This window comes from Mesoplodon mirus, assembly GCF_964341445.2.
Source record: "Mesoplodon mirus genome assembly, chromosome: 4".
Classification (NCBI taxonomy): domain Eukaryota; kingdom Metazoa; phylum Chordata; class Mammalia; order Artiodactyla; family Ziphiidae; genus Mesoplodon; species Mesoplodon mirus.
The window spans coordinates 5,754,142-5,781,861 of NC_138979.1; the positions used below are offsets into that span (position 1 = coordinate 5,754,142).

Here is a 27,720-nt window from a genome sequence, read left to right on the forward strand (position 1 = left end):
ATACACTTCTCTTGTGCCCACGATCCTTTTATATCTCGCAGTTTAGAATTTTGGTGCGTATTCTGTGTCACCTAAATTGAGGGACTGTGTGGCATATCATCCAAACCAGGACAGTTTTGAGAGGGAAAGTGGGCGTAATCCAGGACTGTCCCAGTCTAATGAGGATGTACTGTTGACGTTACTTCTAACAGAATCTCCAAGGAAGAGACCATTGACACTCTGAGCATGCCTGGTAAATATCCAGTTGTGGCTTGCGGGCTCAGTAGTTGTGGCTCGTGGGCTCAGTAGTTGTGGCTCACGGGCTCTAGAGCGCAGGCTGAGCAGTTGTGGTGCACAGGCTTAGTTGCTCCGCGGCATGTGGGATCTTCCCGGACCAGGGCTCGAACCCGTGTCCCCTGCATTGGCAGGTGGATTCTTCACCACTGCGCCACCAGGGAAGTCCCCACATACCGTTTCTAAAGGCTAGAGACAGAATGGTATCCAAGGCACGGCAACAGTTAACTGAGTATGCCAACACATTTTCTCAGTTATTTCGCTGACTTTTGGAAGTGCATTCTACTTTGAAAATGCCTCGGCAAAGCGTGGTTTAATATTGCTTTAGGAATTTTAATAACAGTTTGTTGTCACTGTTCTGGTGCCACTGCTTCCTGACAGTTCATGACTGGCAGGACCGTAAGGTCTGATATTCCTGCAGTGGGAGATTTCCCAGTGTGTGGTGAGGGTTAGCAGGGCAGGTCTGTGGGGACAGCCTCATTTCATTTCACCCACATGATTGACCAGGGTGGCTATTGTACTTTTAAATGAGCTGTTCTATTTTGGTAGACCTTTCCTCCTTCTTTCTTAACACTGCAGTTTCCATAGGAAACCCACAATGGACTCACCATGGCCAAGTGGAGGGGAGTGGCAGGTTACATGAATATGTCTGTTGGTCCTCGGTCTTTGCCTGTCACAGGCTTTGTGATTGATTCTGTGATTTCAATTCTGTCCAACTTAACTGCTCTCCCCGCAGACCCAGCCTGGAGTCCTTTGTTGCCCTAAATATTTCCTCACAGATCTTTTATTAACTTTTTCTTTTCTGCTCTAATTTTTCTCCCTCTTACCTACTTTAGCATGTAGCCCTGTAACAATAATGAGAAAGAAAAATACATCTAGTGGTGTGATCAGGTGAAACAACAGATGCATTTCTCTTCTCTATTTAAAAAAAAAAAAAAGAACTTTCAAACTTCTTCGTTTTCTCCCCGGCTAAATGCTTGTAGAGAAGACAGAGTGAAAAGATTGAAAAGGCCCAACGTTTCCTAATTAAATCTTTCATTGTGAATATTAGCTGGGAGAAGAGCAAAGGTTTTTTCTTTTTAATTATGGTAGTTGTGATATTTTAGGAAAACTTACGGCAGGAGGCGATCAGATTGTCAGGGTTTTTTGCTTTTGTAATCAGAATTGATTTCTGTGACACTCCAATAGAGTGGTTCGCTAGTGCGAGAGGCTGCTAGTTGGCTGCCAGTTTTGGTTTGCCCCATCTGTGTGGGTTATAAAACCCCTAATTGTATCTGGCATGTGGTCACTTGGAACGCAGGCTATGTTTCCCCACCTCTTTTGCATCTAGGCATCACTGTATTACAAAATGTTGATTAATTGCTTGTAAATGGAAGTGCCACATGCAATTTCTTGGAAGAATTGTAAAGGAGGAGGGCTTTTTTCCCCTTTCCGTCTTCCTAAGGGGAATGCAGGCATGATGGCTAAGCTCAGGCAGCCTTTTTGGAGCATGAGGTGGGATCCATGAATGGCTGAGCAACAAGATACCAGGAACCTCTGGACTGCCCGTGTGTTAAGTGAGAGAGAAACTCTTGTGTAACTCCTGTTATTTGTGGTTTGTTCTCCTATGATACTGACCACTGTCTTAACTCGTATATCTCTGAATCTGTTTCATCTGGTTTTGTATGAGGACAGCTCTTGGAGATTTTTTGTTTTCATATCAGACTCTATGCCTCAGAGGTAAAGGAATGCTTTATCTGGTGGACAAGAACAGTCTTAACTCTTATAAATACAAATGTGTGAGATGTTCTGCAGTGTCTAGAATCTAACTTGTCATGTAAGAAGCCATCATGGTGATGCTTTTAAAATCACAAAAATGCTCTTCCCCTGTGCTTTGCCTTTCTCTTCCTCCTCCCCTAAGGTTTCAATCCCGAAGCCAGTAAGTGCAACAGGAAAAGAGGCATTCAGGTGTTGGGGGGTGGGCGTGGTGGCCCAGAGCAGGGTGGGGAGCCTGGCTTGGGGGGTCCAAGCCCAAAAGCAGGACCAGGGCCAGGAGGTTGGAGGTGCAAGTGAGGAGGGTGAACCGGGCAGGTGTCCAGGTAGGAAGAAGGAGCATGGGGAGATGGGTTCCTGCATTAATACACGGGTGCATAGTTGAAAGAACCCAGAAGGTTCCTCAGAGCCCACTCACCCAGGGAGTTAATGAGGGCACAGGACATAGCTTAGCAGGGGTTAGAAAGCACAGGCGAACGTCAGGGTTCCCAGGGGCTCACTGGCGCAGCCCCCCAGGCTCGTTTCTTGGTTGCTCAGGGCATACTTTATCTCCAGGTAAGAACTTTCAAGACATACTCAGTGAGTCTGGGTGTTGGGAGTGCGTGGGCAGAAATGTCTAGTGCCGTCTTCTGTGCCCAACTGGTCAGGTGCCTCTAACCAGGTATAAGCCAGCGACCTACACATCCCTGGACATGTGAACAAGCTGGTCCTGGAGCCTCCAAGGTGTTTGCAGCTTTGAACAGGACATGACACAGCTCGAGCTCATCTACCCATTTGGATCTTGACCCAGAATCAGTATGAGACTTCCAGGTGTCCCTGCAGGTCAGCATGGAGCCATCCCAACACGGCTGTAAGATAACCCTGCTTCACGCAGTTATATGTAGGGGTATCGATGGCGTGCGTAAGTAGGTTAAAAATTATGGACGCCAGAGTTCTCGCTGTTAGAGAAGGGAGTTGACAAATAGGAAACGGAGAAAGTGAGAATGATCCGTGCAGTGTTGTATTGGAATCCATCTATTGGTGTGAACTTGGGATTCCAGTTCAGATGTGTGTGTACAGATCTGTACAGATGTGTGTGTGGGGGGGTGAGTGTATTCTCTAATTCTGTGCGCTGAGAATACTGAGCCCCCAAGTAACAATGGGCACATCTAGTGTCCAGATTTTGGCTTGTAAGTACTATTTTCCACAGAATCAGCTCATTGGAGAAATGGCTGATTGATTCCAAGCCTGTGGCAGCAAAAGTACAAGATGAGCGTGACTGTCTGTTGCCAGAAAGCAGGGAAGTACTCAGAGAGTGATGGGGACATGTCAAAAGGACACTGGGACATTTGGTGAAACTTGGTTGGGGGCTGAGGATTAGATGGTAATGATGTATCATGCTCAGTTTTTGACTTTGGTGATTATATTGTGGTTTTGCAGGAAAATGTCTTTGTAGGAACACCCTAAAGTTTATGGGACATCAAGCCAACAGCTTAATCTCAAATGGGTCAGGGCAGAAAAGCAGGTCTTTGCCTTGTATTGTGAACTTTTCTCTAACTTTGTGGGAGGTTGAACAAAAGAAAAACACTCAAAAATTGTGGTCAGCGATGATACATATTTTTTTCAAGGATGCTGGGGTCCAACCCGGAGACCCTTCTTGAGAAAAAATATTTGTCTTATTATTCCTTTATGGAAAAAACTCTGTTGCATTAAAATAACGTTCTTATAGAAAGAATATTGGAAAAAATTTTAAATATGTTTCTTCACTAATACATCTGCGTTTAAAATTGTAATATAAAGTATACTGTATTTAATTAGTATATTTAGTATATTGTGTATAATCATTTAGATTTTAATTTATATATGAATATTTAATTTATATAAATAAATAGGAGTGTGTGTGTGTGTGTATATATATATATATATATATATATATATATAATTTATATATATACCCACAAAAATAAAGTATACATATAGCTTGCTGACCACGCAGTGAAGTTTTAGAACCCAAAGTAGAAGGCAGGTCACTTTTTTCTGTCTGGCTTTTTTTTTTTTTCCCTTTTCTTTCTTTTCTTCTTCTTCTTCTTTTTTTTTAAATGGATCTGTATGTATGTTTTCTTTCTTGGTAGCTGGAAAAACCTTTTTTTCTTCTTAAAGCAGATCTAATCTTTTTCAGCAGATTAAGCCTCCATGATAACGTTCGAAATTGGTGAGCAATCTGCTGGTGCTTTGAAATGTCAACCAAAACCTGTAGAGAGGACCTTGTGGAAGGTTCTCACTGGGATCACCTGAGAGCCTGTAGCGGCATCTTGGGGTTGACCGTGTGCCCAGGGGCTGTAGGGTGACGTGGTCTCTGTCTCGATGCGATGGTTTGTTTAAGCGTGTGGGGAAGTGGGGGAGGAGTTGTCCCTGTCCGGGCTCTGGGCCGGATCTCCTGACCGGTCCCCTTAGTGAGCTGGGCTCTTGAGGCTGGGCCACGGGGCCCGGCCGCCGAGCGGCACTAACTGGCCCTCGTCGCGTTCGGCCCTGCGACCTGAGTCCCGTCAGTGCCGCCTCGCTCTGCTCATTGCGCTGCTAAATGCAGAGCCCTTCCTGATGTGGTTTAACATCGAACAGACAGGCTTCTGTGAACCCCTGCTTCTGTCTTCGTGAGCGGTAACACTGCAACCTGTGAGAATGACTGAGCACTTCACCTTGCAGGAGTGTAGGTGTACTCGGGGTACATTAACTGACTGTGTGATTTCTTCTTTTTCTTTTACAGTCACCCTGTCCCACATCACACAACTGGTCCTCAGCCACAACAAGCTAACAAGTAAGTCAGCGCTGTCCTCTGTTACACAGTTTCTGACTTTTAGGGACTGTGGCAGTACTGCAGATTCTTCTGGTTTCCTTTAAAGACACTAATGACAAATGATTATTTAGGCAAACCGAGAGGTTACTTGGGTGACACTAAGGTACCTGAGCAGATGGTGGTCCTGTATTTTGTAGTTTGCTCTATTTTGAGGATTCTTCCCTATCACGTGTGTAAACTGAAGAAACACAGTGACATTGTTTGTCTGGAAGTTGTCCCCTTAGGGCATGGTAAATGCTGCAGTGACCTGAAATGCTGAGACCTTCATTATTATTAAAAAAAAAAAAAAAACAAACTTAACAAAAAGAAGAGGGCTTTCCTGGTGGCACAGTGGTTAAGAATCCGCCTGCCAGTGCGGGGGACACGGGTTTGAGCCCTGGTCCAGGAAGATCCCACATGCCGCGGAGCAACTAAGCCCGTGTGCCACAACTACTGAGCCTGCACTCTAGATCCCGTGAGCCACAACTACTGAGCCCACATGCCACAACTACTGAAGCCTGCGCGCCTAAAGCCCGTGCTCCGCAACAAGAGAAGCCACCGCAATGAGAAGCCTGCGCACAGCAACAAAGAGTAGCCCCCGCGCACCGCAACTAGAGAAAGCCCGTGCGCAGCAACGAAGACCCAACACAGCCAAAAAAAAAAAAAAAAAAAAGTTAGAATAAGAGTTCTTCGCTTTCATTTATACTTTCTCCTCAAAAGGGGAAAATGTAACTGTTGCTATACTTTTCTTCCCTGCTTGATGGGGGGAGAAGAAAAGCCCAAAGTTGTAAAAATTATATAAACTTGCATCTGTATTTTTCAAGTTCTTGAGTCTGGTTTCCAAGGAAAATTGTCCTGGGCATTGGAAGTGGTATAGTTAACATATAGTAGATTTCATACCTCTTTGTAAAGTGTATCTTCTGTGAATAATTGTGGACCATTTAATTAATTTATTTATTTTTATTATTATTTTTTTTTTGTGGTATGCAGGCCTCTCACTGTTGTGGCCTCTCCTGTTGCGGAGCACAGGCTCCGGACACGCAGGCTCAGCGGCCATGGCTCACGGGCCCAGCCGCTCCACAACATGTGGGATCCTCCCGGACCAGGGCACGAACCCACGTCCCCTGCATCAGCAGATGGACTCTCAACCACTGCGCCACCAGGGAAGCCCACCATTTTATTTTTAGAGCTGTGGATTTAAAGGTTTTAGTGACAGGGACCCACTCTGCTGTCTGATTTCTAATTGACGGTCACTTCTTTGTGCTCACCATATTTCCTGCAGACTTGAATGATTTTTCTAATCACGTGGCCAGAATTTGTTAGGGAGCTTTCCACGTCCAGTGCAACCAAGCAGAATGTCACGTTGAGGGATTTGTGTCGCGAATTTATGTGTGTGTGTTCATTATATACAGCTCGAAGCAATGTCACAGAGCTGTTGATTACTGAGAATTGAGTGGCAGTTAGGGCCCCTCGTGCGCAGCAGACACGCATATGAGTTCATTTTTAGCAAAAAGCACATGTTGGTATGGCAAGGGCAGAGGGGCACAGTTAACCATGTTTGCGTATCGGGGGCCCCAGCAACTGAAAGTGCGGCTGACCGGTCACGTGTGATCATATTGTCACAGGTAATATGCTGCCCCTTTCATTGTTTTGGTAACAAAAGGCTCTGCTCTTCATTGAGACCCGAATCCCAGTTCAGAGGGGATTTGCAGTTTGTTTTGGAGGGGGGGCTGCATGATCCCTAAATGACCCCAGATTTTGTGAGCAGAAATTCCCGAAGCTCTCTGTCGTTTAGCTCATGAGCATATTTCTTAATTGCCAAGGTTAGATCTAGCATCGTCATCAGGGCAAAAGTTTCCATTTAAACAAGAAAGCCAAACATGTTTTATTCCTATTATACCATTAATCTGGTCCTTAAAAAGTCTTTCAGTGGTTGTAGTTTATTTCTTTTTAAATGTCCACAAAAAGAGAAATCTCAGGGATCAGGGGATCAATCTGTCTTTCCGGCATGCAACATGAGATTAATTTGGGTAGGCATAAATACAGAGTTAAATTGTGTCTGCTGCTAAAGAGGTTCGCTGTGAATGGATCCAAACTTTTTATTTCTTTCTTCCTTTTTTTTTTTTTTTCCACCTTTCTCCCATTTGAGACACTCTTGACCTAATCCAGTAAGCTCTAATTAATCGTCTTGGTAAATTCTGTTTGAAGTCACTGTGAGTGGTGTCCGTGACACCCGATCTGTTCCACTAAGGTCAAATTAGCATCTTTTACTATTTTTCTGGCATTTAAATGAATGGCTTTGCTATGGTTTTTCCAGTGTTTATAGTAAATATGTCCATTTGATGGAAATATAAATATGCATTACACGGAGGTGGGTGTGCCCACCCTCCTGTCACTTTTTATTGTAATCAGTGTCTTTCACTTTCCGTGGTGTTTAACGGGGACTGGCTGACAGCACCGCATTCAAACTCAGACTCAAAAGATAAACCCCTCAGCACTGCTTTCATCTTGCAAAACTATGTGTGTTTTTCTCTTCGTGTGCCAATTACACTGTTGTGATGTCTCCTCTTGTGTACTTAGGGAATGAATCACCAGCTTCGTCACACTGGGACCTTGATCTGGGGACAGCTCTTGACTCCACGGACCTGAGTCGGTATCTGTAGGGCCGTTGGAACAGTGTAGCACTCGCACCTTTTCATGCTGGTGGTTTTTTTTTTTTTTAATTAATTAATTTATTTATTTATGGCTGTGTTGGGTCTTCGTTTCTGTGCGAGGGCTTTCTCTAGTTGTGGCAAGTGGGGGCCACTCTTCATCGCGGTGCGCGGGCCCCTCACTCTCGCGGCCTCTCTTGTTGCGGAGCACAGGCTCCAGACGCGCAGGCTCAGTAATTGTGGCTCACGGGCCCAGTTGCTTCGTGGCATGTGGGATCTTCCCAGACCAGGGCTTGAACCCGTGTCCCCTGCATTGGCAGGCGGATTCTCAACCGCTGCGCCACCAGGGAAGCCCTCATGGTGGTGGTTTTGACATCAACGGGTCCACTCAACGCAGTACGACTGAGGCCACATGGAAGGGGGAAGTGGGCTGATGACCCCTAAATTCCCCAAGATTTTTTTTTTTTTTTTTTTTTTTTTGCGGTACGCGGGCCTCTCACTGCTGTGGCCTCTCCCGTCGCGGAGCACAGGCTCCGGACGCGCAGGCTCAGCGGCCACGGATCACGGGCCCAGCCGCTCCACGGCATGTGGGATCTTCCTGGACCGGGGCATGAACCCGCGTCCCCTGTATCGGCGGGCGGACTCCCAACCACTGCACCACCAGGGAAGTCCCCCCCAAGATTTTGTGAGTGGAAATTCTTGATGTTTACGACACAAGAGTTCGTAAACGTCTTTCAAAATTGTCAGTGTGATCGCTGTTAGAGGTTCCTCATTATTACAGCAACGCAACTGACGTTTAAACCTGGGCCTTGGGGCCCTGCTGATGGGTTTTGGTGCAGGGGTGACCCTGCCGGCAGCAACTTGCCCAGGTACACGTTCCCGCGATGCACGGAACGAGTGAGAGGCCGAGTCGCGAGTGAATCTTTTCCTTCTGCGTTTCTGCTGTGACTGGACAGGTAGCCCTCTGGGCACCGGAAGGAGGTGCTTTCCTGGCTTCAGAGGAAAGCTGAGGTTCTGACGCCAGGCCGCCCCGCCCCTCCCTTCCTCCCTTGCCTGCCCCCCTCCCCCCACCTCCACCCTCCGCCCACCCTCCTCCCACACCCCTGCCCACCAGGGCCAACCGGAACTCTCTCTTCCCCCAATGCCTGTTCATAGACTCTTGACACCAGCGTGGCCCTTCCTTGTCCTCCTCTTGCTTCCTGTTCCTTCCTCTGCAGAGATATCTTAAGCTTTGTTGAAGGCAGGGGCCGTGTCTTGTTCTTTTTTTTTTTCCCTTCATATTTATTTATTTATTTGGCTACGCCAGGTCTTCGTTGCCACCTGCGGGCTCTTAGTTGCAGCTTGCGCACTCCTTAGTTGTGGCATGTGGACTCCTTAGTTGTGGCCTGTGGGCTCTTAGTTGTGGCATGTGGGCTCTTAGTTGTGGCATGTGGGATTTTAGTTCCCCGACCAGGGATCGAACCCGGGCCCCCTGCATTGGGAGCACGGAGTCTTAGCCACTGGACCACCAGGGAAGTCCCTCTTATTCTTCTTTAAGGCCTGATGCTGAGTGCACAGCGGCTTCCCAGTCAGTCCTCATGGAAAGCAGTAGTGGTTGATGGGAGGGCGCAGACAGAGGACCAGCAGGGCTGGGGGGAACTAGCTGGCCTCCGTGAAGTGGTCAGTATAGGAAGCTGATAGTTTCCTCAGGATCAGCTGGTTAATGGACTTGGTTAGCTGTGACCACTACACACTTCTGTTTCTTAACTGCTTATGGGCTCACTTCAAATGTGCTGGACTGTGAGTGCTCTAAAGAAACAGAACCTTAGGTCCTAGAAATAGCTGTCTGTGTCCCCTTTATAGGGGCCCTTTCATAGGTAAGGAATGATGTGCTGACATGGTACAGGCAGACCTCGCTTTATTGCGCCTGGCAGATACTGCGTTTCTTTTTGGGAAATTGAAGGTCTTTGGCAACCCTGCGTCGAGCAAGGCTGTTGGCACCATTTTTTTCCTACAGCATTTGCTTACCTCGTGTCTCTGCATCACACTTTGGTAACTCTCACGATATTTCAAACCCTCCACCAGCAAAAAGATGACAGCTCGTTGAAGCCTCAGATGATGGTTTGCACTTTTTTTTTAAGCAATAAAGTACTTTTTAAGGTATGTACATTGTTTTTTAGACATAATGCTTTGCACACTTAATAGATGACCGGATAGTATAAACATAACTGTTACAGGCACCAGGAAGCCAGAAATTCGTGTGACTCAGTTTACTGCAATAATCTCTTTATTGTGGTGGGTGGCCTGGAACCAAACCTGCATTGTCCCCAAGGTGTGCCTGTGCTCCTCGGGGACACCTAAGGATCCACGGTGGGGAAAGCGGGTATCATGACCACCCATGGGTGTTTTTTTCCACCCAGCAACCCTTGTGAGCTCAGTTGAGTTTCACTTCTCCAAAGGGAAGTGAAGACCTATACTATCCTAGGTCTCCGGGTTTGGAGCCTGCTACTCTTTCACTTAGTTTTATATATTTAAGGTCCCAAATGATTTACTACTATTTTCATACAGTGAATTGTAGGTTAAGTTTCTTGCAATTAGGAACCCTGTCATATGCTTATATATTGTACCATCCCACAGCAGTGCCCAAAGCGTGCAGAACATGAAATAGACACTCAGTTAATGCCGGTTGATTAGTGGGTTGGTAGGTGGTACGTCTTGCTAAGTCCCAGCAGTCTGAGATGATAGACTCAAGGGCTTGCTTGCTCTGTGTTTCTAAGATGGGGACGCAGCATTATTTCAAAGGTGATCTTCCTGTGTCTCTGCTCTCCTACCTTTGTGATGGCCCTCCCTTGTAACAAGCCAGTGTTAGATGAGTCTTTTTCAGCCTGCGCCTTATCTGATCCCTGGTTTTTATGGTATTTGGGAGTTTTAGCTTTGTAAATGTTTTTCTGCTTGTTTTCAGTCTTAAAAGGAATTTCTTTCTGAGACAACCATTTTAAGACTTGTCCACTAGAGGTCACTGTTGGGATATGTTACTTTTTTTTTTTTCTCCTCATTTTGTACTAAAAGATTAGAAACCAAATTTGTGTTGCCAGACAAAATTTTTTTGCAAGCTTCTCAGCTCCGTCCAACAGGGATGTTACTACTTCCATTTACATAATGCAGTTTTGCCATAATTAATGTAGATAAGGAGGTATGTTATTTTTCTGTTTGGCTCCCCAAATTTAAGTATACATTCAGTGTCACGTGTCATTTTTAGTATTTATTATGGCTACTTTCTCATGTTAGAAACTTTTCTTCCAGTCTGTTTAAAGTGAGAGAATTTTATTGCCTTTTATAGTATCTTTTGTATTGAGTATATATGAGATTTATTTTCTCCTGTGGAAGAAAGAAGTTTAAAATATATATGTATGTGACTAGATTTTAATTTAAAAATAACCATGCATTTTGTGCATATTTAGGCTGATTCTTTTACTGAATGCCACTGTGTAGGGAAGAATACTATGCATTATGAAATGAATTACATTCTGCATCACTGATAAAACAATCTCTGAGCATTAATTTTTCAATGTGATGCTTTTCTTAATTTGAAAAAGAATTTTATTCTTACAGCCAAACCTATGTACAAATATTGCCAGCACCTTAAATATGACAACAGTATTTATTTTCATTTTGTGACCCATGCATGTTAAGGACTAAACCCTCATCATTTTCTGCAAGATGCAAAGGAGGTCTTTGTGCTTTGCGCAAACACTGAACAACCAGCTCTATGTAAACCTTTTGTAAGTGTGGGTCTCTGAACGTAATTGTTTAGTTTTATACTTTGAACTTCTAACTGTCATGTAAAACATTCTCTTGAGATATTAGCAGCTTTGCTGGCCATTTGAAGCCTTAACTGTCTTGTCATTTAATGTGTCGGAAATGGCTAGGCAGTCAGTAAACCTAAGTGTGATGGCCAAACTTATTTCTTTTTTTTAACGGACTATTTCTTATTAGTTATAGCTTATATATGAATTCAAAATTATAATGAACAAGAAAATACTAGGGTATTTTTTTTTAGTGATTTCAGTAACTTCTTTATAAAGATAATATTCTAAACACATGGAAGCTAATGTAATGTTTTAAGATTTTATGCAGATGTATATATTGATAGGATCTCTACTGTACGTGTTATTATAAAGGAATTAAGGAACATGTTTTGCGTGAAAATATTGCAGTCTCAAACTATGCAGGTCCAATTATAACGAAGAAAAGCGAGCAGTTTTTAAAAAGCATAATAAACTGAAACCCTTTTCGACAGACATAATAGATTGTTGAGATGAATGAGAAAAATTAACTGTCCCAACTTGTAAGAATGACCTTCACCAGTCTTCCAGCACCTTCCTGTTGCCAAGTGTCTAGTTATTTCCTCTTTCATAGATTATTTGTCATGCCTTACGCAAAAGTTCTTGTGCACGGCTTGTATGAAATTAAACTATGGGGGAGAATATGCAAAACAAATCGCCTCTGTGTCACGAATGTACCTTGTGACAGTATTGAAACAGCGTGCTGTTTGCATTTTAACAGAGAACGAATGTATTTGTAATACAGAGGCTTTGATCAATAGCTTATGTTTTTAATTAGTGCACATTCATCAATTTGCTCCTGTGCCGTCATTTGAAAGATTGGATTCGAAAAAATGTATACATAGTATCGAGCCAGACAGCTATTAATCGAACAGTATCTTTCCGATGGTGCCACTGGTTAGGTACCGTTTAAAAAATCGCCTGTAGTTGGAAGTTTGTTATTTTGGGTTTTAGTAAGGAAGCATGCAGGGCCGTCACACGGAAGCATCTGTTGGCCCCGTGGTCCAGAACCAGCACAGTCCAAGACCAGCGGGTGAAGTTGGAGAAGGTGGGTTTCGATGCAGTTGTGTCCTCCGCTCAGACACGTGTCATCCTCTGATCCCTTTCATGTCAGCCCCACCATCCCAAATGTACCTACTCTAGAATTCTTCTTCTTGGAGTCCCGCCCTGTGCTAAGAGGAAGCAAGCTAAGGGTAGTGTGTTAATTCTTCCACAATAGATTTTTAAATGGACGACTTCACTTACGGGAATTTCAGAAAGGTGGCAGGCTGTGGAGATCATTATGTGTGGGCTGATGGAACCTGTCACCTTCCAAACCCTAGCTCACCCACCGTGGGGAGCTGATCTTGGAAAGGGTTTCTTTTATTATTGCTTTAAAATTAAAAAAAAAATTTATTGGAGTATAGTTGATTTACAATGTTGTTTTAGTTTCTGCTGTACAGCAAAATGAATCAGTTACGCATATACATACATCCTCTCCTTTTTAGATTCTTTTCCCATATAGGCCATTACAGAGAATTGAGTAGAGTTCCCTGTGCGATACAGTAGGTCCTTATTAGTTATCTGTTTTATATGTAGTAGTGTGTATATGTCAATCCCAATCTCCCAGTTTATCCCTCCCCCCGTCCCCTTCGGGTAACCATAAGATTGTTTTCTACAGCTGTGATTCTATTTCTGTTTTGTAAATAAGTTCATTTGTACCATTTGTTTTAGATTCCACATATAAGTGGTATCATATGATATTTGTCCTTCTCTGACTTACTTCACTCATTATGACAATCTCTAGGTCCATCCATGTTGCTGCAAATGGCATTATTTCATTCTTTTTTATGGCTGAGTCGTATTCCATTGTATATATGTACCACATCTTCTTTATCCATTCCTCCATCAATAGACATTTGGGTTGCTTCCATGTCCTGGCTATCTTTTACTATTTACAATAGAACCCTCAAATGGAATTTATCTACTAGCAGAAGTTTCTATGTAAATCATCTGCTGACTCTCTCTTCTAAGGTAATGTGTGTGTACATGTGTATCATGGTGGCGGGGGGAGCAGATATTCTAAAAGGTGCAATACTTGGTGATATACATTCTTTTAGAGCAGTTCTTGACATTTCATAACTCACCTTTTTTAAGAATAGGGTGAAAGCTGTGTCCATGATTCCTAGAAAATTGCACATAATCCTTATAATTTCAGCAGGTTTGTAGATCCTGTTAAAACCATCCATGAATTTTTTAGGGGCACGTGGAGCTCAGATTTAGAAACCTTGAGTAGGGGAGGGATAACATTAGTATATTTGCAGTGTGGATACACCAATCCTATATCTTAAAGGGGATGTTTCCTGGAAATGTGTGCAAAACTTCAAAAAGGTGATTTTTAAGGCATGTGAAACTCATTCTTTTTATGATAGCTTGTAAAAAGTGCTCATAAGCTCCATCTGATTTACATGCTTCAATTTAAATTTTATGAAATAAGAATTCGTAATCTTGAGTGAAACACACATGCAGGCAGACCTCCTTTTATCGCACTTTGCCTTATTGAGCTTCACTGATACTTTGTGTTTTTACAAATTGAGGGTTTGCGGCAGCCCTGCACTGAGCAGCTCTGTTAGCACCATTTTTCCAACAGGGTTTGCTCACTTCATGTCTCTGTGTCACATGTTGGCAACTTTCACAATATTTCCAACTTTTTCTTTATGATTAAACCCATTATGACGGTCTGTGGCCAGTGATCTTTGCTGTCACTGCTGTAACTCGTCAAAGGCGCAGATGATGGTGGCTCTTTTTAGCAATAAAGTATTTTTTCACTAAGTTAAGAATTTCTTTTTTTTTTTTTTTAGCAATAGTGCTATTGCACACTTAATAGACTACAGTATAGTATAAACATTTGTACGCACTGGGAGACTCACTATTGTGTCGGTCTGGAACCGAACCCACAGTATCTCCGAGGTATTCCAGTGGTGTATATATATCTACGTTTTCAACTCCAGTAAAACATTGAGAAAGCCTTTCTGTTTTCAGTGTTTCTTTCTCTTTGTCAGTCAGCTTAACAGGACAGAACACCGCTCTGATACAACGGACCACGAGTTAACAAACGCGTCGACCCATTTTCTCCTGTGTTGGATCTGAACTGTCTTGTCTAACCTCCTGCTGTGGCTTTAGGCTTTTCCCGCCTGTGTAACCTCTGCTCCAGGCGCCTGATTCTTAGCAGAAGTGCCTGCCTTTCTCTCCCAGTCGTGCTCCTCCTTCCAAAGGTTGAGATGCCTTCTTCTCATCGTTCTCCGCAGAGCCCTTCTTTCTGGCCAGCTGTGTGGAGACTAAAGGATAAGGTGTCCACAGCGTTTTCGCTTCGAAAGACCACGTCCCCCAGAGACCATGACCCGAGTGTGAAAGGAAGGGTTGGTTTCGGAGGCCTTGCTCTGTATCCAGGGGAGGCGTCAGGCTTCACGTGGTGGAGGAGCCTGAGCTGGAGGTTGGGGGCCTCACTCTGGCTTTGAGCCTCTGGGCTCCCCCTCCCTCCCCCTGCTGCTTCCCCCGACGACGTCCGTGTGCAGTAACGCCTCGTTCCGGGGGATCTCGGAGCTCCGTGGACCAGACATTGGCCCCGGATCATCACTTGTTCAAGCGGAAGAGCAGGGAGCCTCCCCAACGTTAAAGGCATCGTCATCGTCAGAAGGGGAGTTGCCAGGGGTACAGTGTGGGTTTTCCAGCCCCGGGAATCTTCCTCCACCCCCTTTCCTTCTGCCTCGTGTACCCCCTGCATCACCCCCGGAACGTAAGGCAAGGAAGGAAGAGAAGCCGCCCCGTGTGGCTGCCCTCTTGCTGAAGTCATGCTTTTTTTTTTTTTTTTTTAATTGAGGCCTAGTTGATTTACAATCTTGTGTTAATTTCTGCGGTACAGCAAAGTGATTCAGGTATGCATAGATATGCATTCTTTTTCATATTCTTTTCCATTGTGGTTTATCCCGGGATATTGAATATAGGTCCCTGTGCTCTACGGTAGGACCTTGTTATGTATCCATTTGCTGAAGTAATTCTTAATTGTAAAAGAAGACGTGAACTGTTGGCAAAGCGTCGTGTGGGTGTGTGTGAGAGAGAATTGGATTTGTCCAGTCTCCCTCTTAATAATGGAGGATTGAGAGAGTGTGTGTAGAATACATTATAATAATTTTTAAAGTTTAAGAGCCTAGATAGCTCTTTTTGTGTCCCTGAGCCTGCTTTCTGCATTGATGGATTGAAATGTATTCAGTGTTCTTTTCTTTCTCGCTCTTTTCCGTGTTTCCAGACTTCTTAGGCATCTTTGCCAGAGGACGGAACCTCCACCCTTTTCTGGTCCTTCACTGGGTGTCACCTCCTCCCAGGCCGTTGAAGGTCACTGCCTTTCCGCTTGGTGCTGCTGCTTCAACCCAGCTCCCAAATTAAAGCTGTTTATTGATGTCCTGCCTGGTTGCTGCTGTAGCCCCTCTGCGCTGGAGTGTGATTTCGAAGGTGTGTTCCTAAAAGAATTCACGGTCTGGGAGGACACCTGAAAACTGCATAGACCATTCCTCGGTTCCTTCTGGGAACTTAATGCAAGATTCAGACATCAGCTAAATTTTGCATCCTCAGAGGAGCAGAAATCCATGCTTGTCCACTTTTTAGAAGATTTGTTTGGCTATGTGTACACACTTTTTAGACCCCAGGGATAGATATTTTTGCATGTTAGACTTTATACTATAAAATCTGCCTTACTGCTTGCTTGTAATTTTTTCCCCTAATTTTTGTATACTTGATTTTTCTCATTGTTGCTGAAAAACTGGGACCTTTTTTTTTTTTTTCTTTTTTTTGCAGTAAATTAAGTCAGGGATAGTTTTGGTTACTAAAACTACTTGAGCTGTAGAATCTTACGGAGGCCCGTGATAGGATACACTAAGTATGTCCTTCTGAGTGTGGGTGCTCAGGAAGTACCACTGATTAACTGAAAGCATCACTTTTGTCACTTATAATGCTAATAATATTTGGGGGATCTTGGCCATTGTTGGGTGGCTATCTAGCATTTTGCTATTTCATTTTTACCTTGAGGAACATGTAGATCCTGTTAAATGAGAATTTGCTTTACTGTTCCATAATCTTTATGTTTTTAAATAACCTGTAACTACCCTAATTCACTGTTTTAATAGCTGCTCTGGGGGAAATCCCATAAAACCTATAAAGCTGCTTATCATCAGTATATTTGAACTTCAAATTCTTATACTAAGATATAATTAGTTCATCATCCACCTCATGTCTTTGGCCAGAAAACAAAAGTCATTAATCACTATAGGTACAAATGACCTTTTTCTTTGCATATAAAATTCTGAAGAGCATAATTATTTGCAAGAGTGAGGAGATTCTTCTTTACATGCAATCGTTAAAATGGCATTCAGGATGGTGATTCCTAATTTGCTGAGAGAATTGGCATCTATATAATTAGCCTAGACATTACCTCTGTGGTGTGAATAGACTAATGCCTTCCAGCTATTGTAGCCAAGGATTAAAAGGGCTTTCCTTTTACTCTGACCAAGAATGGCCCAATTCAGATTTCATATAGTTTGACATTTCATATAGTTTCTGTTACTCTGGTGTCTTCCCACCAGGGAGAAGGCGGATGGTTGTTTTCCAATATCATATTCATAAAATATTGGGGCAAAGCAGTGTTTGCTTTCACCATTTCTTCTCATATGGTCTTCTTCCCCCACTGACTGCCTAACAAATAATCTCACTCGTTTTCATGTATGCTGATGTTTTTGGTCATTTTTCTAATAACTTCACTGCAGCAGTGTAACTCAAGAATCAGCATAACTGGCCCCATTTGAATTTTCTTCTACGATCCCTTTATCCTTTGTTAAAGAAATTTTCATACAGCAGCAGAAGCATGTAACAATCTGGGCATTTTTATTTGTTATTACGACAGACAAAAATCTCCAATTTTTATTTTTTTTGGCTACATCGCATGGCTTGTAGGTTCTTAGTTCCCCAACCAGGGATTGAACCCGCATCCTCGGCCGTGAAAGCGCCGAGTCCTAACCACTGGACCGCCAGGGAATTCCCTCAGATCTCCTATTTTTTAGTATAAATATGTCAGGTTTGGGGGAGCAGTGCTATTGGATTCACTTTGCTTTACCTTATCCCATGTGGGATCTTTGGGCATTGTTTGGCCCGTGGGTCAGGGGCACTTTGGTGTTCCTGGAAGTGAGCCCGAGATGGTAACATTTCAGCCCTGGCAACGCAGGGCGCGTGCCCATCATATGATCATATGATAGTTCTATTTTTAATTTTTTGAGGAACCTCCATACTCTTTTTCCCTAGAGGCTACGCCAACTTACATACCCATTCTAGACTGATTGATTGATTCACTTATTTATGCATTCATTCATGCCGAGCCTCTCGGCATGTGGGATCTTAGTTCCCTGACCAGTGATCGGACCCGTGCCCCCTGCAGCGGAAGCGTGGAGTCTTAACCACTGGACTGCCAGGGGAGTCCCCCCACTCTAGCTTTAAGTTGAAATAGCCACACATAACTAGTGGCTGCATCCTGGCCCGCCCAGCCCCAGAGCACCTCTTGCTGTTTATCATTGTGTGAATGAACTCCTAAAAGCCTTTAAGAAAATACGTTACTGATTATGCAATGGTTAATTGTATATCCTAGAACAAAATGCCCTTAGAGCGAAGCTCCAATTGCTACAAAATAGTTGATTTAGGGTCTTATGTTGGAGAAACGGTTGGCTGCTGTTCGCTAGTGGGGGAAGCATGTTCCTGAAGGTGACATTGATTTTGTGAAGATGCTTCATCTGTGCAGCGTCCGGTGGCTGTACCTCTCCTGCGTGTAACCGATGAGGACAGATACACGTCCTTTTAGGAGGAGTTACGTGCCGTTCACGAGTAACGCTGGGTCAGTGGTTCTTAGGGCTGGACCTCTGGTCTGTCTGCTGTGTCCATGCAGTGCCTCCCGCCCCAGGGAGCTTTGTAAAGAGATGTTGGAGATCAGGCAAGCCCCGTTTTGCCTGCCGTCCCCGAGCCCCCCGGGCACTTCAGGTTTCTTGTTGTGGAACCACTCAGAAACCGTGCAGTGGCTGATTGCTGAGTCTGGGCCGGTACGTGGTTCTCTAGAAGGAACTCTAGAATAACTTTCAGGTTGTTAGATTGAGAAGGACTTGAAGGAAGAGAGGGTCTTCCTGGGCTTGTTAGTCTGAATAATTACAAATGCCAGAAGATACGCCGAGATCAGTCTCTGGGCATACGTAGTTCCTGGGGTGACATGACGCCATCTTTGTCCCCTTTTCCAAAACACAGCAGGCGCTCTGGGCCTAGAGCATCCTCAGCAGTCACTGATCCTCTGACCAAAGCAGAGAGTGGCATGGAGGAGACAGGGCACACCTGAGCGTCCTTAGGGGCCTGTCTGCCACCTCCTGTAGCAACTGAATTCTCAAAATTGAAGCAGCCATCATTGGTTAGACTGAAAATGATACTGAATTCTCTGTCCTAAGCAAAGTTCTGCATGGCTGAGCTTCCTAACTGAGGGCCCCGTTTGTTGCATTATTTAAATCCATATCATTGATTCTCGCAATCCAGCTCTTCTTAGAATCCTAGAATGCTAAAGCCAGGTGGAAGGGAATGTAGAAATGGTCATCATCCAGTCTTCTTTTTTTTACCGGAGGAAACGGATGCCCAGAGAGGTTGTGAGTTGAGTTAAGGACACACAGCAAGTTCAGGGCTGATCGGGGAGTACAGAGCCAGCCCGGGATGAGCAGGCCAGGCCCCCTGGGTTCTTCCATTACACGGCCCCTCTGTTTCTTTTGTGGACTCAGCTCCTTGTTGTCTGTAGGCTGCGTGTGTACTGCTGGGGGGTCGTGGTCAGAAGCTGGACAGATGGATGGAAAAGGAACATTTCAGATGCATGATAAGAAATATATTGATGCTCACTGCTTAGTTATATTTTATTTATTTTTATTTATGTTTTATTTTTGGCTGTGTTGGGTCTTCGTTGCGCGTGGGCTTCCTCTAGTTGCAGTGAGCGGGGGCTACTCTTTGTTGCGGTGCGCGGGCTTCTCATTGCGGTGACTTCTCTTGTTGCGGAGCACGGGCTCTAGGTGCACGGGCTTCAGTAGTTGTGGCTCGCAGGCTCTAGAGCGCAGGCTCAGTAGTTGTGGTGCACGGGCCAAGTTGCTCCGCGGCATGTGGGATCTTTCTGGACCAGGGCTCGAACCTGTGTCCCCTGCACTGGCAGGCGGATTCTTAACCACTGCGCCACCAGGGAAGTCCCTGCTTAGTTATATTTTAAAATGCTTCTTCTTGCTAGCATGTCACGTAGCTGTTTTGAAAATTCCACCAGGATATTCTGACTGGTGACACATTGCTGCTCCCTTTTTATAATAGCTTTTCGTAAATGGTTTGTGGATCTGTGTATATGATTTAGTTACTGCACAGCTGTTACTCATATTGTTAACTGGTTATTTTTTTATGGACAGTTTGGACAGTTGGGATTGGTTTGCTTTCCAAGCACTAGACCTGTCTCCACTGATGACTCTGATACCCTTTCTTTTGTAACTTACTTTCTTTAAATAGCATGCGTCTGTTACTTTATCCCAAAAGTATTGAAACACTAGGCCCTAAAGGTTTATGCTTCTGTGCACAAAATAGCATTCTCTAAATGTTTGTTGAAAGAGCAAAGGTTATCCCATCCAGATAGGTCTGAAGGTTAATTTCTTTTGGATTTAACTATGGCGGGGGAGGGGGAGTGGTTTCTGTAGTTGAGGAAGACTATCAGCCATGTAAGTTTTTCCCCTTCTCATTTGAATGGAGTCTTTAGCAAAAAATTCACATGCGCACCAAAAATCTGGGAGAGGTTGAGTAAATTGAATGTGGGGTTATTGTTTGTGTCCACAAAACAAAGCCCTAAATCACATTTAGCATAATTTGTGGTTTTAAATTGGACTGATTTAGCAAGGAGAGTGAAATAATCTCTCATCCTGTCAAAAAAGGCGATACCTTCGGACCAGCATTTAATTGCATTGGCAAAGTAACTTCAGGAAGGTGGCAGTAATTCTGACTGCATTATTCTTGGTTTGTGGTTAAATTGAGACCATCATTTTCTCCTGGTTGCACTAACTTTCTTTATTGCTCTTCAGACTAATCAGCTGAATGCACAAGGAGAGAAGCTTAGTGGTAGCCGGAGGGTGAACGGGGAAAGGGTGAAGTTTCTGAGCAGGGCTGTAATCATCTGTGGATTTGCACTTTACACACTTCAGCGTCCAGGTAGAGAGAATAGGTAAACGGACACCTAGAAACCTGGTAGGTACAGCCTGACAAACTTGTTCACGGTCGTTTACACAAAGTGAATACCATTCATTCCTGCAAAAGTGTGTTATTGATGACACACCTAAAGACATATGCTTTTGCAGCCATATCGTACAGATAGGGCTCACCTACATTCACGTTGGCGTTGGAGAATGTGGTGCTGGAGGGCGGCCCCAGCTGCCTTGATTATCCCATTAAAAGCTGCACTTTTATCTCCATCCTCACAACCAGCCTCTTCAGTGAGTAACTAATCCACGCCTTGTTCATTTTCCATCTGGACCACTGCCTCTTCCCAAGTGTCTTAGTTCAGACTGATTCATCATCTTCACAATCCCTTCCTCCAGCAAATGTGTTTTCTCTTAACTTTTACCAAACCTGCTGCCCTCTAAAAGAAATCAGCTCATCTATACATTAGACATTTTATAAAGCTGAAAATGATGACTCAGAACTGTACCGAGCTGTGTGCCTGCAGCTTTATTTCTGTTCCTCTGAGAGTTACCCACTGGAGTTACCGGAGTGGCTGTCTTCTTAAATATCTCAGGTGTCTGTTTGGAAATGCTACGCACACCTTGGTCGTGGTTCTAAGCAGAGTGCCCCCAGGTTTCCCCAGTCTTCTGGGGCACCCCTGGAGGGGGGTGTTGGGATGGGAAGAAGATGTACTGACGTAGGACATAACACTTCCTTCTCTTGTACCCAAGGCCTTTGTCCATGGTTTCAGTTACCTGAATAGTCTTGGTATTAAGAGTTTACATGAACCGTGGATGAGCTGGTGGCCCATAACCAGTGTTTGTAGAAAGACTGAAGCAGCAAATGGGGTAGATGAAGTACAATCTGTTGCAAGGCTTTCTGCTGAGAGTACTTTTGAGGTAAAGATGGCTTTGGCTTTTACATTTGCATTGGTAGGTGTATACTCTAGGGAGGGAGGAACCTTTCAGCTCCCCCGTGATTTATAAAATAAACCATTCTTAACCTGCGTACTCATGTTCGTATCATGCTACTGAGTTCATTTTTCATACAGCTGTATAACAGTGCCGTGACATGTTGCTAATCTGATATAAGGGTGTGTGTGTGTGTGTGTATTGATCAACGTGCAAAAGCCAGAGGCCAAAATCAGAAACTAAGTAGGTTGACTGTTTCATCATTCACGGTTGAGTTTAAAAATCATTGTGGTTGAGTCCAGTGTTAAGAGAACAGCTCTTCAGATAACAGATTATTGAAACTGATGATACATTACTCGGGAAGGGATTTGGAGTTTGCTGACTTTCTTTTGGTGGAGATGTGAGGAAACCAAAAGGAAGAAGACAATTAGTAGACATTACATGACAACAATAAAAGTATAATTTTACATCTAAGAGAGTAAATCTTAAGAGTTCTCATCACAAGGAAAAACATTTATTTCCTTTTTCTTTTCTTTTGTACCTTTGTGAGATGATAGATGTTCACTAACCTTATTGCGATAATCATGTTGTGTGTAAGTCAAATCATTATGCTGGGGCTTCCCTGGTGGCGCAGTGGTTGAGAGTCCACCTGCCGATGCAGGGGACACGGGTTCGTACCCTGGTCCGGGAAGATCCCACATGCCGCGGAGCGGCTGGGCCCGTGAGCCATGGCCGCTAAGCCTGCACGTCCGGAGCCTGTGCTCCGCAACGGGAGAGGCCACAGCAGTGAGAGGCCCGTGTACTGCAAACAAACAAAAAAAAAATCATTATGCTGTACACCTGAAACTTATACAGGGCTGTATGTCAATTGTATCTCAATAAAACTGGGAGGAAAAAAAATTAAAATTAAAAAAACAGAAGTATATAATGCTCTGTAATGTTCACTTATAGAATGTTTATGGCACAGAAATTCTCTTCTGCGCTTTGAAGAAACATTTCCATGTCTGCCGGGTGGTGAGCTCCTACCTAGGAAACACCTACAGAAATTAAGTAAGGTGTATATACGTGAACAAGATGGTCGTGCTGGAGTTTCATCTTTCTCTCATTTGAAAGGAAAACAAATGTTCCTGCACTCACACTCAGCATTTCTGTTTCCGTAGCTGTGCCACCAAACATAGCAGAACTGAAGAATTTGGAAGTGCTTAACTTTTTTAATAACCAGATTGAGGAGCTGCCCACGCAGATCAGCAGCCTTCAGAAACTCAAACACCTGAACCTGGGGTGAGTCTCCTGAAGGGGAAGGGAAACTGAGAAGAGGAGGGGCTGGAAAAGGGGGCGTGGCCAAGGGCGAGGGCGGGGCTTGCCATTTATAGGATTACATAGGAGAAGCTGATTTCTAATTTCTTTCTGTACTTTAGGTTTTTTTAAAAGTTTTATTGTTTTAATACATCCTTCCAGTGGCCTACATTAGCGCGTATCTATTCGCGCACTAATTGAGAAGATAATTGTTGCAATAAGGGAGTCTTTTTTTTTTTTTTTTTTTTTTTTTTTTTTTTTACTGTATTTTGTTTCCAACAAAATTTTACTTCCGTTATGTTGACCGGGAAGGGACCTATTTGCATAGCAGGCATGAACTGTGCAGACCAATTGTAATATGGTTGATTTTTTTCTCTCTGTGTAGTATAGAAATAGTGTCCAAAGCACCTTCCTTATCTACGGACGAGAGGATACATTTCCCGACACTGCTTCATTGATTCTTACAATTTTTCTTTTTTACAATCGAGATGTTATAATCCTGTGTTTCTCTTTTTTTTTTTTTTTTTTTTTTTTGGCGGTACGCGGGCCTCTCACCGTTGTGGCCTCTCCTGTTGCGGAGCACAGGCTCCGGACGCGCAGGCTCAGCGGCCATGGCTCACGGGCCCAGCCGCTCCGCAGCATGTGGGATCCTCCCGGACCAGGGTGCACAAACCCATGTCCCCTGCATCGGCAGGCGGACTCCCAACCACTGCGCCACCAGGGAAGGCCCCTGTGTTTCTCTTTATACAAAGGTGAAGAGAGGAGTTTTGATTCAGCTGAGGTTGCAGAATCAGGGTGCAGTGAATAATAATAATACCTTGTGTTCTTATAATGCTTTACAGTTTCCAGAGTCCTCATACTGGTATTTGACCCTCCTAACAACTGGGAAGGAGGAAGGGCGGGCATTACTGCCTTCATTTTGTGGAAGGAAGCCAGGCCCTTTCCAAGAGGTTAAGTGACTTGCTGCTAATTGCCCCTGAGGTCAGTGGCTGAGCTCGGCAGAGAACCCCATTGTTGGGGGGTCCCTGCCTTGTCCGTCAGACACCTAGGTGCCACCCAGAACTTGGACTTACTGAATTTCAGCTTCATTGTTGTAGCTGTTAAAGGAAACTGCCCACTCTTGCCTCATCCTCCGTGTAGAATAATATATTCATTAAATTATAGCCACTAAGTGCTGTGATTCCATTCGTGATGTACATGGCGTGGCTGTAGACGTGGGCCAGGTATTTATCAATTTACTAGGAAGCAATCATGAGAACAAAATCATTCATGGACTGATTTTTAGTTTATGGTTTTCCACCAGGGGTCTGGTTAGACACTCTTAATTTGTGGTTCACTCTGGTTGAGAGACGCTCTTTGTAAGCTCTGTGAGCGTTCTTTTCTCCTAAGGTCTGAGGGGAAGTAGGGTTCAGAGCCTGATATCAGATAGCTTTTTCCTCCTACAGACAGAGAGACTGTATACCCATCTCGCAGAGCAGAAAAGAAAGGACCCTCCGTTTACATCTCTGATTTGAAAATTATGAAGTCCTAATATTTCATTTGTATATAAGAAAGAAGCTAAGACAAGATGTATGTACTAGACATGTATTCTTACTGTTAATCTCATCATCATTTACTAAGGGAGTTAATAGTTATAGGTAAGGTCCAAAATGGCGGAGAGTCGTCTTCCACTAGACCTTGAGCCTCAGTAAACATCATTGTAACACATCAGCTAAATGACACACCCACAGGCATCATGATAGTTCTGAGGCGGACCGTAGAGGGCTGAAAAGTGGGCGGGGCCCAATTCCTGGAAATCCCCGCCCCTTCCCCCAAATAGGTGGGATACTCTCAAACTGACAGCCCCGTACCCTGGCGTCTCTTGCCTTCTGAGATGACCCACACTCTGTCTGTGGAGTGTGTATCTCCCTGAATAAACCTTCTTTCACTAAAAAAAAAAAAAAAAAAAAAGTGCTAGGAATAGTACCTGGCACATAGTAAGCCGTACCTAAATGTTCACTTTTATCATCATCATTGTTTTATTTATGGGTTCATTTATCTCAGGACTATGTAATTGCCTTTTTTTTTTAAATTTATTTCTGGCTGTGTTGGGTCTTCGTTGCTGCGCGTGGGCTTCTCTTGTTGGCAGAGCACGGGCTCTAGGTCGCGGGCTTCAGTAGTTGTGGTGCACGGGCTTCAATAGTTGTGGTGCGTGGGTTTCAGCAGTTGTGGCTCGCGGGCTCTAGAGCGCAGGCTTAGTAGTTGTGGCGCACGGGCTTAGTTGCTCCCTGGCACGTGAGATCTTCCCAGACCAGGGCTCGAACCCGTGTCCCCTGCACTGGCTGGAGGATTCTTAACCACTGCGCCACCAGGGAAGCCCTGTAATTGCCTTTTCTGCATCAGGAGCCTTGTTTGTTTGGGGATCGATGGTGAAAGTCACAGTCCCTGGCCTTCAGAATGGAGGCAGAGTGGCTGTCGATGAGCAGGGCCGGGGTGCAGCTGGCCCGCTGGGTGTGCAAGGTTGTCAGATGGCAGTCGGAGAGAGCGACAGGGGGCACGTTAGCCTTCGGGTGAGATTCTCGGAAGGGTTCCTGCAGGGGGTCGTGTTGGGGCCGAGACTCAAGGCTGAGAAGACTCACAAGGAGGGGACGATGTCTCCGATTGCAAGCAGAACTTCCGCTCCAGGAGCTGTGAGTTGTGTGGGGTCGCTGAGTGTAAAGGGTGAGGCGGGGGGCGGTGAGGTGGGAGGTGAGGCCAGGCAGAGAAGCCCACGGGTCTGCTGTGTGTTCCACAAGCGTGTCTTGAGCTCTCTGCTCTGTGCCGGGCGCGGTTCAGGTGCTGGCTGTCCAGCCCTCAGGGAGCGTACGTCACAGTTGGGGAAACAGCCTGTAGAGAAATGTCTGTCTGTCGCGGCAGGGAGTCGAGTGCTCGTGGAGGGCGTGTGTGTCAGATGAAGGAGTTCTGGTCTCGCCCTGCCGTTGGGGAGTGTGCACAGGGAAGCGGCGGGCATGAGACGAGGTGAGATGATTTTCGTATGAAGATCACACGGAGGAGAGGTTAGAGGAGACCCGGGAGGCTGCCAGGTTAGCGTTCCTGGTGAACTAGGGCGGGGACCGTGAAGGCGGGGGAGGGATTTTCTATGAAAAATAGATACAGGCGGTAACATGGACGAGGCAGTACGGACGGGACGGGACGGGACGGCTTTGGGGGAGAGATACTGAGCACAGGTTTTGTTTGGCTGGGTTCAGGACGCCTCAGGACAGAGTTGTAAACTTTCCTTTTTTTTTTTTTTTTTTTTGCGGTACGCGGGCCTCTCGCTGCTGTGGCCTCTCCCGTTGCGGAGCACAGGCTCCGGACGCGCAGGCTCAGCGGCCATGGCTCACGGGCCCAGCCGCCCCGCGGCATGTGGGATCTTCCCGGACCGGGGCACGAACCCGCGTCCCCTGCATCGGCAGGCGGACTCTCAACCATTGCGCCCCCAGGGAAGCCCTAAACTTTCCTTTTTTTATCCATCACATCTGAGTTGCCTCTTTGTCGTCTTTGGAGCTGTTTGCATTTTTGACTCCTGGTGATTTATCGATGGTGTAGCACTTTCTGTGATTCAGTTCGTAGCTCCACGGATGGCGTTGTCAGAGTTTGAACGCAACTCTTAGTTCTCTGGGAAAGGAATTAAGATGAGTTTCCACAAATGATACTTGTCCTCGAATGGCATGAAGAATTATACCTACATACCCCTGGGTAAGGCAAGGCACAGAGGACTCCTTAGAATAAACAACCAGAATAATAATAAAAAAAGCCCTACACACAGGAAACCCTACTACAGCAGAGCAGTTAGGCCACGTATAGGCATAATCCAGACTGTGCGTTCAACCAGAAGTTGATTTTAAAGTTTTATATCCTATCTGCTGTTTATTCTGGTGATCTCAAAACTGGAAAGGATTTTTAGGCCATCTGAAGAAAGAGCAGAAAGTTGAATTATGCTCTTCATCCTTTCAGTGTCATTCATTGTGCTGAGTTAGTTCACAAAAAATATAAAGCTACATAGGTTACAAGTTGATCATCATTTCGGGGATAACCTCATGGCAGGCGCATCATGCCAGCTGTTCTGGAATAACTTTTGACCTAGTGAGATGGTGAAGCTTATCTCGTGAAGACGTAAAAGTTTTTCACTAAGCACAGTGTTCAGTGTTCGTGGGTTTGTTTTTTTGTTTGTTTTTTTGGCTAAGTATGTGAGCACGTCATCTGTGGAGGAGAGAAAAATACTTGCCTTTCAGGAAAGACGGTTTTATGGAATCAGGAGAAGCCCCAGAGGACCTCTGGAGACCAGAGTGTTCCAAAAGGGAAGTGCTCCTATAGGCCTTCCTGTAGCTTTTGAGGAGGAAAGAGAAAAGATGGGAAACAGCCTCTGACTCTCAGGTTTTATAAGGTTCTCCATTGTACGTGGGTGTCTTCCCATTTCCATAAGCATTTGAAAAATGCTCACCTGCAAACAGAAGAACTTAAACCATTGGGCATGGTTGAGTCCTAAGCAGCTTTATCTTTAACACCTGAGTCGATTGTAAATTAAGCAGATGGGGAAACCATCCTCGATGGTTCGGGTGCTCCACGGTCTCCTCAGGTGAGCTCGCCTCTGAGGCGGGATCAGAATTTCTCTCCAGCTTCCTGAGAAGTTGTTGTAGTTATAGCCATCGTTTCTTGAGGACCTGCTTGGGAGCCAAGAATTGCATCAGGGGCTTCCCATGTCTTCTCTCTCCTCTCCTGGAAGTCCTGCTGGGAGGGTATCGCTACCCTCCTCTTACAGTTGAGCAAATTGGGTCTCAGAGAAGCCGAATAAGTTCCCCAAGGCCACCCAGCCAGCAAGAGCTGGAGCTGGACCTCCATCCCAGCTGTGTTTTTCCTCTCCCCTTGCTGTCACCTCTCAGGGCAACTTTGAGTGCTGG

General features: G+C 44.9%; 1 protein-coding gene across 3 annotated transcripts in view; it reads left to right on the plus strand.

Annotated features, from left to right (window-relative positions):
- Nucleotides 1–27,720, plus strand: part of RSU1 (Ras suppressor protein 1) — a 188,988-nt gene that overhangs the window by 17,385 nt on the left and 143,883 nt on the right. For 2 of the 3 annotated variants that reach the window (XM_082617066.1, XM_082617065.1), the window contains exons 3-4: nt 4,769–4,819; nt 22,666–22,786. In XM_082617066.1, the coding sequence (XP_082473192.1) occupies nt 4,769–4,819; nt 22,666–22,786 (172 nt within the window). The remainder of the gene's footprint in view (nt 1–4,768; nt 4,820–22,665; nt 22,787–27,720) is intronic. The other variant, XM_082617067.1, reaches the window with a different exon arrangement.